Raw genomic sequence first — 12,093 nt, 5'->3', positions numbered from 1 at the left:
CTGTTTCTCTATGTCCTCGCCAACCTTTGGTAGGGTCAGCCTTTTTTATTATAGTCAGGAAATCATTTGTTGGCAATAGAAAATGGAACCTCTATGAACCTCATTTATGAAGAAAGGGATGGTATTACTTTCCTCTCTGTCTTATAGGATTGCTCTAAAGATCAAAGGAGATGGGAATTTATGTGCAAGTGCTTTGTATTGCAAAAATGTTACGGTGATTATGTGCAAAAAAAATTTTAGCTGTGAAATTTAACACCCACGTTTCCAACTCTGAGAATAAGATGATAACTTGTCCAAGTTTTAATATAATGTGTATGTTTTGATCAAACGTGTTCCACCTGCTTATAAAGGCAATTTTTAATCAAATTGTGAGCTTTCTCCATATGTTAGGTTGCCTATATTGTGTATTAAATTATCAGCCTTATTTAACAATGACAGAATATAATGGTTTGCATATGGTGGGTAAACTTTTCTTTCCCTCTCAAACTTGGATGGTCTGGTAAATATCTGCCTGTGATTTGTGTTCAGATGCCTGTGGGTGGCCTCTTTTGGACCTGGGCACATGTGTTCTATTCTAATGGAATGGGAGTAGAAAGATGGGGGGGCTCAGAGAAACCGCCGAGGACAATCTATGTAAAAATATCCATGTCAGCGGTTTTATTTTGCAATTCTGATTCTATGAAAATTGCCAGTTTATACTTTTTCAAAGAACAAAGGAAGTGTTTTGAATGTATTTCCCTTCTTACCTGTAGAAGACAGCTGATTATTACAGATCTAAGAAAACTGGCCCGTGGCCTCTAGATTTGAAATCTGGACTGGATTTTGTAAAACTCGCTTATCAGCAGCTCTTCACACCTGTTGGAAAAGACCTTTGGACTACAGAAGCTGGACTGTGTGTTTGATCATGCAGCACTGTGTCAACAAAGGGCTTTGTAGTACTTTCAAACGAGAAGGCCAAGAGAGCCCCAACTAGACACTAAGCCAGTCAAAGAAACTGCATGCTGGAGTGAAAATATGCTCTGGGTGGCCTCTGGAAGTTGGGAGGTTCATATTAATCCTGGTGACAATTCATATTAATTCGGTAATGTTGCACAATCCTAATTTCATTTTTACTAAACAGTTTTAATAAATTGGGAAACAGGTACTTGAAATCCTTTTTCTGTCTGTTTCTTTTTATTTTATTTATTTTTAAATTTCAGAATATTATGGCAGTACAAACATTTTGGTTACATATATTGCATTTGCACTTCCCAAGCCAAAGCTACAAGCATGCCCATCCCCCAGACGGCACACTCCACATCCATTGGTTGTGCATTAATTTACCCATCCCCTCCACCCTCCTCCCAACTGCCCGTGACCCGATGAAAATTACTTCCATGTGTGTACCTAAGTGTTGATCAGTTAGTACCAATTTGATGGTGAGTACGTGTGGTGCTTGGTTTTCATTCTTGTGATACTTCACTTATTAGAATGGGCTACATCTCCATCCAGGATAATACAAGGGGTGCTAGTTCACCATTGTTTTTCGTGGCTGAGTAGTACTCCATGGTATACATACAACACATTTTATTACTCCACTCACATATTGATGGGCACTTGGGTTATTTCCACATCTCTGCAATTGTGAATTGTGCTGCTATAAACATTCAAGTGCAGATGTCTTTATTATAGAATGACTTTTTTTTTCCTTTGGGTAGATGCCTAGTAGTGGGATTGCTGGATCAAATGGTAGTTCTATTTTTAGTTCTTTGGGGTATCTCCATATTATTTTCCATAGAGGTTGTACTAGTTTGCAGTCCCACCAGCAGTATAAGAATGTTCTTATCAAAATCCTTTTTGATGAAAATGACAGGGGTGTTGTTAGTGGAAGAACAGAAAGCTTTGGGCTCAGGATTCTGGAGTGGAGGTACACTGGGAATTTTTTTTTTCTGATTTTAACCTAATGAGTAAAAATTCTCACCTTATATGGCTTTGAAAATATTCATTTGAATTGGTGTGTGTGTGCCCATGTTATGTTTGGAGGTACATATTTCAAAGCTTTCAAATGTCGCAGTCTGATAAGTGAATTAACCACTTCGGTACAAGTGTAGACTATAGTCGATAGCCACAAATGAACACACACAGCGACTTTAGCTGACAGCCGTGGTATGACTTTTCTAATCTTTCATTTATCAAAATAAAATTGTGAACATTTAAAAAATAACGTAATGAAAACATATAACATATATGTATATGTTACCTAGTCTGATTTACATTACAAGTAAAGCTGCCTGTAAAGTAAAACAAGCTTCCAGTGCTTTAGAGCTTTCCTCATCACACAAGAGCAAAACGGACTCGTCGTCAATGCACAGCACAAACTATCGTGGGGACTGTGAGTGCCGGCCGTGGGCAAGGTTTCACGGCCAGTGAGCGCCGTACCGAAATGGTTAAAAAGAAGATGAAAAAGTCATTAGGCACCCGGAAGTCTTTTTCTAGAGCATTACAAATAATGTGGTTTGGGTATGGAATTATATTTGAGAGACCAATCTTGGCGGATGCCTGAAGTCGATGTTCTTTTTGGAAGCAGCTGTTTGCTAATAAAGAAATCAGGACTGACAGGCGGTTTTAAGTGTCACTCTTTCCATGTGCCACCGGCATCTCTTCCCAAAGTGGGAGTCAGAGGGATCGTGTTGGACTTGTGTAGAAAGGGAACTTGGCCCCTGGTGGTGTTGATGTGTGTTCTTTAAATAGGCGGCTTCAGCATTTATATAGAACACTTCATATTCATCTTTGATGCTGTTTTCCACTTTGGGGACATGGTTGAAGAACTATGGATGGGGTCAACAAGTTGAAATCGCCATGATGTGGGGGAAATGAGTGCACGTGGAGAGGGCCTTGTATAGGGTTTTGTCATGGGGCTGCTCGGCGAGCTGTGGAACCTGCAGGGAAGTTAACCTGAGTTGTTCAGTGGGGGAAAGGGGTCTGTTCCATTTCAGTCTTGGGGTCTCCAGCCACCTTGATCTTAGAAATGCTTGTAGGACCTCCTTCTGGGGCCACAGCGTCTAGCTGGCTGTCCCCAAGTGCTTTCATCCAACTCAGGGTCGACTTACTAGGGGTTCCCAAGCAGCAAGGGGGGACAGCCAGCGCTGGAAGCCCTGGCTGGTGGATTTGAGGGAGTAACCGGCACTGACGGAGTAACTTTTAAGTCACATTTTTATATCATCTTAAATTTTCCCTCCTGGGAGGATGAGAGGGAGCAAATTCATGATGTGTGTGTGATAACTGGCCATTTAAAGTGACCTCTGTGTTGTTAGATTTTAATTGTTGACTGATGTATGAATGCATTTATTTATGAATTATTTCCAGGAGACAAATAGAGTCAGCATGATGTGTAGAAAGAATGTGGGATTAGGAATCGTAGAGACCTGCCCACCTCACTGCCTGTGGGGCGTTGGGCAAGGCTAAGCTCTGAGCTTCAGTTTCCTCATGGAGGTGGGGTGTTCCTGTCTTAGTGAAGGTTAGTGTTCAATAGAATGTCGCTGAGGCTCTTAACACACGAGTGTGATACATCCTGGGAGCTCATTTTACTGGAAGCTACTATTTTTGCTGTTGATCAACACAGTGGAAAGTCCCATAAAGTGATGGGTTTACTCATATGTTATTTCTCACCTGCCACTCTACGTCAAGAGTGCAGTGGTAGACTTTTCAACTAGAAATGGAACATAACCATTACATTTCAAATCTTTCACTCATTTCAAATGAAAATGGAAATAAAACAGGAATAAATGAAATGAAGTTGAAAATTATAAAAAAAAATGAGTTCAATCGAAATGCCATTTCAAGTGATAATTTTGTTATAATACAGCCACATCGATACACTGATTCATGAGGATATGCTCAGTTAGGGTCCTTTTTGTTGGAGTTGATGAAATTGTGCAGAGCAGAAGTAGTTTAATGAGATACTAAAGCTCGGTGTTGCATTCCATCATATGGGTATACGTCAGGTGTCTCAAAGGTAATTCTTGATAATTCAAATGACCAGTGAACACCCCGCAATTTCTTCAAACTTTATCACTTGTCTTTGGAAAAAATGGTTTCGTCCTGTGAAGCCAAAGAAAGAGGAAATTGAGCATCAAAAAGCTAAATATTATGATATCTCACTGTTCAGTGAAGAAGTGGAAAATGGAAATAGAATCAATGCCAAAAAAATATGCCCAGGGTTAAAACAGTGCAATCTCGAAATTGAAATTATATTTTTTGGGCTATAGTCCTAAATTTGGAAGGTCGTTAGGTGTCTGGCATAATCAATCCTAGCACAGCTCATTCATATTGGCAGACAGAATTCTGATATTTGTTAGAAACTTTAGTCTCTCTTTTGGAGATTCCAGTAGCCGTGTGGATTTTGGTACAGTAGGATGTCAGTGGACTTGATCTAATGTCCGCCAGGTGGACAAGTGTATGGGGCTTTGACCTGGGAGGATAGGAGCCACCAGGTCCCAAACAGTTCTCAAAGAGGGTGACACTGTGCAGAGATCTGGTTAGACTTGTGGCTTCTGGAGCCCACCTGCCTATTCACCTTCAAGTTCTTGCCCAGTCTTGGTGATATTGGGCAAGTTACTTTACCTCTGGGCCTCTGCTTCTCCATCTGTAAAATGGGAGTGATAATAGTGCCTGCCTTACTATCTCAAATGAGTGATCCACTTAAAATGGTTACATAGCAGGAACACAGGGGCTACTATCTTCTTAGTCCTGCCTTTGCTTTCTCTGTCTGGTGGGGCTCTCTCTGTGTCACCCTTGTGGATAGTAAATAAAGGCTGTGGATGATGCTTCCCGAAGATTTGTTCTTTGTTTCTTTGAGAGAGACATTTGCTTCTCAAAATGTTTTTTTTTTTAAAAAAAAAGGAATGTAGGAGTCATGATAATTTTGAGGGTGGTGTGTTGCCACAGAATGCAATCCAAACTCATAGTGAAATCTTGTTTGTTTTGTTTACAGGGAACACGGGTCTGGCTGAGAGAAAATGGCCAGCATTTTCCAAGTACTGTAAATTCCTGTGCAGAAGGCGTCGTCGTCTTCCGGACGGACTATGGTCAGGTGAGAGCAAGTCCCTGCAGCTTCCTGACATCCGTGCTCTGCCTTGTAGACGGTCTTACCCAAGGGCACACGTGCTTGCCCACCCCACCCCCAAATACCTTAAGTCGTGTTTCTAAGTGATAAATCACAATCCCAGTGGGAACGTAGGACGCACATGTTGTGAGTGTGAGATGGATACAATGCAGTTCTCCCAAGTGGAGCACAGCAAGGGCTCCAGCCAGTAGGGACAGAAGAGCACACACCAGCCTGGTTTCCTCCCTGGGTATCTTTTCCACCTTCTTGCACCTTTTTCAAGAATCAGAAGTGTAGGATGCAAGTCATTTGAGAAAAAGTTCCAATATATTGATAATTGCCAATCGATTACCTTATCACTTTCTTTTTTTATTTTTTGAGGCAGAGTCTCACTTTGTTGCCCAGGCTAGAGCCAGTGCCGTGGCGTCAGCCTAGCTCACAGCAACCTCAAACTCCTGGGCTCAAGCAATCCTCCTGCCTCAGCCTCCCAAGTAGCTGGGACTACAGGCATGCATCACCATGCCCGGCTAATTTTTTCTATATATATTAGTTGGCCAATGAATTTCTTTCTATTTATAGTAGAGATGAGGTCTCTCTTGCTCAGGCTGGTTTCAAACTCCTGACCTCGAGCAATCCACCCGCCTCGGCCTCCTAGAGTGCTAGGGTTATACCTTATCACTTTCTTTTAAAATTCTTAAACTTCCATAGTGCCTTAGTCAGTGCCTTAGTCCGGAATACCATAAACTGCGTGGCTTGTAAACAGCAAACATTTATTTCTCATAGTTCTGGAGGCTGGGAAGTCCAAGATCAAGGCGCTGGCAATGTGGTGGCTGGTGAGGGCCCGGCTTCCTGGTTCACAGACAGCCAACTTCTCGCCGTTCCCTCACGTGTGACAGAAGGGGCCAGGGAGCTTTCCCAGGCCTCTTTTATAAAAGCACCAGTCCCGTTTGTGAGGGCTTCATCTTCACGACCTAATCACCTCCCAAAGGCCCCCCACCTTTTAATACCGTTGCATAGGGGATTAGGATTTCAACGCAGGAATTTTGCGGAGGACACAAACACTCAGTCCATCACACAGAATTTTGGAAATACTGGCATGCCAGTGGACTTTAGGGTGGTGGCATCCTGATCACTGTCACAACAAGACTGACTCACCCAGTTAAGCTGAGCTCAGCTATATGCCCTGCTGAGCAGCTGAGGAAGTGTCTTCTGTATGGGAAGGACACTGCTCCTGTTCCCACTCTTCTGTGTAAAACGAATGAAGACCCATTTCCCTGAAAATAAACGTGAAGGGAACACAGTATATAACAATAAAATAAAAGGGAACACAATATATAACGATATAATTCATGCAACAAAATTGTGTTCCCCAAAGCATTGTAAAATAGATTTTTAAATGGAATTCTTTTCCTTTCTTGTTGAATTATATAATATTTTAATCCCAGAGCCTTTCCTCTTACTCTTTTAACTTTGCTTTAAAAAAATTTTTTTTTGTAAAAAACATACAACATTAACTTTACCATCTTGACCATTTTTAAGCGTATAGTTCCCATTGTTGTGCAGTGGATCTCCAGAACTTTCTCATCTTGTAGCACTGAAATTCTGTGCCCACTAAACACTAATTCCCTCTGCCCTCTACAATTCTTTCCATTTTTATGATTTTAATTCCTTTAGATACTTCATATGGGTGGCGTTATACAGGATTTGGCCTTGTGTCCTTGTGTCCTTTAGGGTTTCTATTTCTGTCTAAGCCTTGGTTGGCAGAGGTTCCTAATGCAACGACTCCACCAGTCCCTAAGTGCAACTGCCTTTTCCTCTCGGTCAGCCACCTGCGCCACGTGAAGCCCTCACTGGCCACGGTCGATGGGACCTCTCAGTGAGGTTGGAGTGGAATGAGATGGCTAGGTCAGTAGTTCTGCTCATTTTCAACAGTATTATATATATAGGTTGTGGCTTTGGGAAGAACTAAACCGGAATAACATGTACTTGAAAAACAGCACTGAACCTTGACCTCTAATCTTCAGTTGGTCATCCAATACTTGGTTTCATGTTGTCCACTCTGTCATTTCCAAACATAACAAGAATAATCAGCCTGGTGATTCGTGTAGGAATTACAGGGTTTACAGAGGGAAAATGAGGCCAGATTTTAAAAATCGGGGTCAAGCTTGGATCAAGAACTGGCACTGGCCAAAATACCCTAGTTTCTTTTTCTACTGACCTGCATAGTCCTTCCCTACTTACCTCACACGCTCACTGTAGAACATACAGAATGAGGAGAAGTTCAATAGCTGGTCCTGGTGCCTGGGACAGGAACACCTGTGCTTTAACTGGGCGAGAGTCTTGAGGGAATCGGGGTCAAAGATTTAGAGCATGGCCTTGTTCTCTGATCAAGCCCATCTTTGGTTACTTTTTGAAATATTGGTTAATTTTGACTCAGTTTGGTATATTATTAAAGGATGTTAAGATACTAGTATTTCTGGAGGAAGGGGCGAATGGCAAGTTAGTATTTAATGGGTACAGAGTTTCAGTTTGGAAGATGAAAAATCTCTGACGATGGTATTGATGGCTGTACAAAAGTGTGATTGTACTTGATGCCACTAAACTGTGCACCGAAACATGCTTAACCTGATACATTTTTATGTTAGTATATGTATTTTTTTACCTCCTTCCGCCTCCCACAGACTCACTATAGGATGTCAGTCAGGGTTTGAGGTCAAATGGTAACTGGCAGAAATTGTCAAATGGCTATTTGTGTCTTTAAAAACAATTTCTGTGAAGTTTTTACATTACCCAAATATGACCTCTTAGATTCCATAACGGGTTTACAAAACTATTAGTGTAATTTTCCTTTGATTTAGAGCAGTGCGTCTGAAATGTTAGTGCACATGAATCACCCGGGGAACTTGTTAAGGTGCAGATTCTGACAGGCAGGTTGAGGTTCGGCTGGAGGGTCTGCATTTTTCACAAGCTCTTGGTGGCATTGATGTGCCTGGATAAACCACACTGGAGTAGTGGGGATTTAGGAGATATTCCTGGAAAATGCCTTAGGGTCATGGTTACCTCAAGTGAAGAGTAGGAAGCACTCAATCCCTATATACATCACCAGTACTTCTGCTTTGGAGGAAGCAAAGATAACCACAAGGAGGAGGGCTTTGGGCAAAGTTTGAAAGTTTTTTTCTGGCCTTTCGAAGCTTTTCCTCTCTTTCCCATTCTCTGTGCCCTCCCTGCCAGTGACTGTTTCATCTCGAGTGTGGCCAGGGGTTGGACTAACTGCAATATAATAATTCTCAGGTGCATTAAAGAGCAGTTTAAAAAAATCCTCTTGGTGCTGGGCACAGTGGCTCATGCCTGTAATCCTAGCACTCTGGGAAGCCAAGGCGGGAGGATCGCTTGAGCTCAGGAGATTGATATCAGCCTGAGCAAGAGGGAGACCCCATCTCTACTATAAATAGAAAGAAGTTAGCCAAACAACTAAAAATAGAAAAACTTAGCCGGGCATGGTGGCACATGCCTGTAGTCCCAGCTACTCGGGAGGCTGAGGCAGGAGGATCGCTTGAGCCCAGGAGTTTGAGGTTGCTGTGAGCTAGGTTGATGCCACGGCACTCTAGCCCAGGCAAGAGAGTGAGACTCTGTCTCAAAAAAAAAAAAGAAAGAAAAAAATCCTTTTTAGAGTTAGAGGTCCAGCAGAGCTATGCAGAACTAAAATCCTGAAGTATAAGGGGATTTGCAGGGATACCAGGTAGGCAGGAGATAATAGTGTTTTGTTTTGTTTTGCATGAGATCACAAAAGGGCACACTTTCTTATTCCATTCAGTCTTGTAGGAGAATTTTACACATCCACATCCAATTAAGTTTTAATGTTAATTTAAAATTTTATTCTTCTCTGAAATTGAAATTTCTGTAGGTAATCCGAAGGCCACAGCACACAGGCAGGTCAGCACATGTCCTGCAAGTTAGAGATTAGTTGTCTTCTTGGACAACACCCTTTGGACAGAGTTTTAGAAGAGCAGATTTTTTTTTTTTTTTTTGAGACAGAGTCTCCGCTTTGTTGCCAGGCAGTGCCGTGGCGTCAGGCTAGCTCACTGCAACCTCAAACTCCTGGGCTCAGGCAATCCTCCTGCCTCAGCCTCCTGAGTAGCTGGGACTACAAGCATGTGCCACCATACCCGGCTAATTTTTTCTATATATATTAGTTGGACAATTAATTTCTTTCTATTTATAGTAGAGATGGGGGTCTCGCTCTTGCTCAGGCAGGTTTCGAACTCCTGACCTCGAGCGATCCACTCGCCTTGGCCTCCCAGAGTGCTAGGATTACAGGCATAAGCCACCATGCCTGGGTGAAGAGCAGATTTTTTAAAAGCACCATACATAGTTCTGCTGGGTGCAGACACAGCCGACAGATCAACTCTTGTGAAAGGGAAGATAGCACCGAACTTTTTGTCTTTTCCGAAACACTCAGGAGGTGCACGAACAATCACTGTAGCACCCTTTAAGAACTTTGTAGAATTGAGTAATAAGTTCTACATTAGACTTTTCACGTTGAGAGTGTGAACTATTTTATTATCCTTTTCTGGAAAGAGTCTAATTTGATTGCTCTGAAACAGCCTCAGAATGATATCAATTTACCTAATTGTATTTTAAGGAGTGGTTATTCAATTTACCACAGTACATTTAATCAAGGCGATTACAGCATACAATGGTTCCATTTGGTTTTCTGTTTGACTTTTCTCTATATGGGGTCTTCCAAAATATTTACTGGTTGGGAATTTAATCGTCCTTCTCCATGCCCTTCTCTTTTTTATTTGCAACGAGTACAACTAAACTTAGCTTTAAAAGTTCTTTTCATTTTATTAATTCACAAAAAGGCCATTGGATTGCCCCGTACTTTCAACTTGTCCCCGTCCCCTAAGAAAGTCAGATATTTTCAAGCCACACGGGGAACACAGTCCTAGTTACTTAGTCACATCTCCTGCTTAGAGCCATCTCTGACCCCTTTGGGTTGACATTCTGGTTTTGGCTTGTGGCAGTTAATGCCATGGGCCAAATTTGGTGAAACTTGATAAGGGGTTAGTTAGTGTGGTGACTTTTCACTTTTCGTTGCTTTTTTTGGTCATTTACACACACTTTCTGCCCTGTCCAGCTGTTTTTCTCTGGCTTTTTTCCCCCCTCCTTCCACTTGGCCCACAGTGGTGTCTTTTTTGTCCTTTGAATGTCACGTACATGCAGGCCACCTTTTGACCTCTTTCCAACGGCCGTCTCAATCTACCCTCTGCTCACTCCTGTCTCTGGAGAAGTCCCGAGCGCGTTGAACGCAGGAGAGTGATCAGTGGGGGACAGCCCAGCACGCGTCCCGCTTCAGAGCTGACGCCCACCGAAGCATCAGGAATTGGGCAACTAGAACCTGACTTTTTACATCCCAACTCTAAGTGGCCAGAGAAGCTAGATCTGACTGCTGAGGGGAAGTGGTGGATCCTAGATATTTGAGCAGAGTGAAAAATCGCATCTGAGCAAGCCCAGGAAGGCCTGTGCTTCCCAGCAGCCGGGGAAGCTGCCTTCCAGGCTTGTCATGCAAAGCCGCTGGGTGGGCAGTCGTGGAGGAAGCACAATCCCACCAACTCCTGCGTGGATCCCAAGGGGGAGCGAGCAAGCAGCTGCCCTGACCCCCCAAGTCGGGCAGCCAGCAGGAGGGGACCAACCACCTGGGGTCCAGAGGGGAGCTCCAACTCCTGGGAAGATTGGCTGGGCTTTGAATTGCGCAGGGCATTGGAGAACCAGCATCTGGGCAGCTAAACTGGTGAAGATGGATGAGAAGGAATTTGGGGGCAACATTTATAATGCGAAAGAAATGTCCCTAGGATATAGTGGCTCTTTAGAACCAAGCTCTGGCACAGAAGAGAGAGATTCTTTCTAGTCAGCTGGCCTGGACATAATTTCTTGGCTTTTATGTTTTGTTTGTTTGTTTAAATGTATATTCTATCCCCTTCTCAGCTTTTTCTTAATCTCCTTTTTTTTGTGTATGTGACGGGAAATATTTTCACTTATTAGGGACATCGTACCCGTTTTTTTCTTAGAGGAAGGGAATGTGGGATCATTTGCATTTGGGCTCAAGGTGCCTCTCAAGTCTCAGGTGTCCCATATATGGCAGTTGCTGCTTCCAATCAAATTAACTTCTGGGTTCACCTGGACCGTGCGAAATTGCAGCTTCTAGAGGTCTTGAAGAGTTCGATGTCGGCGGTTATGTGTGGTTCAGCCTCATAGCATGTTAATGGCCCTTCATTTTAACTTTGTGATTTAGCTTATCATTGATCTGCTTATGATTTAAAGATGGGATTTTTCTGATGGCTTACAGGAACGCTCAACAAAGTAGCAGATTTTTTTTGCAGTCTAGTTGAGTGGCAAAGCATATCCCTAAAATAGTATGCCAGCTTTCATCCCGTTGCTGTTGCTATTGTGTGTGTACATTTGCTGGCAGCTGCAACTTTGGTATTCCTTCTGGGGTTTTCACTTTTTCTAGTGGGCGTCTAAAGGATTTGCTATGATTAGTCTCTTCTGCAAATACCCAAATTTGAGTTGAAAGACAAACGAATAAATACACAATTTTTTTGGACTGGAACTTGGGTTTCCCTCTACTGTTCTGTGTGTGTTTATTGGGCTAAATACACATTACATAGAACTTAGCATTTTAACCATTTTAAGTTTACAGTTTGGCGGCATGAATGACATTCATCAGGTTGTGCTATCACATCACTGTTTCTAAAACTTTCTCACTACTCCAAACACAAGCTCTGAACTCATTAAGCAATAACTCCCTTTGTAATTTATTTTTAAACTATTTTTCTCTTGCATGTCTTTTCTTGTGCTGCTGTTAAAAATAACAGCACATTGGAAATTCTGGTTTGTATCTTCTCTTAAGGAATAGGTCAAGAAAGATCACTTGAGACCCAGCTCTGGATTCCTGGGATGGGGAATCCGGTGGTTCCCTGCTGCTCAGCCTCGGCCACTTGCTGTGC

At 42.6% G+C, this 12,093-nt stretch overlaps 1 protein-coding gene across 1 annotated transcript in view; it reads left to right on the top strand.

Annotated features, from left to right (window-relative positions):
* MYO10 (myosin X) overlaps positions 1–12,093 on the top strand; it is a 221,363-nt gene that overhangs the window by 43,287 nt on the left and 165,983 nt on the right. Inside the window, exon 2 of the mRNA XM_076007942.1 lies at positions 4,973–5,071. Within this exon, the coding sequence (XP_075864057.1) occupies positions 4,973–5,071 (99 nt within the window). The remainder of the gene's footprint in view (positions 1–4,972; positions 5,072–12,093) is intronic.

This window comes from Microcebus murinus, chromosome 11 (assembly GCF_040939455.1).
Source record: "Microcebus murinus isolate Inina chromosome 11, M.murinus_Inina_mat1.0, whole genome shotgun sequence".
In the NCBI taxonomy this organism is placed as follows: domain Eukaryota; kingdom Metazoa; phylum Chordata; class Mammalia; order Primates; family Cheirogaleidae; genus Microcebus; species Microcebus murinus.
Note: the sequence above shows the minus strand (reverse complement) of the source record. Positions and strands in the feature narration are given on the sequence as shown.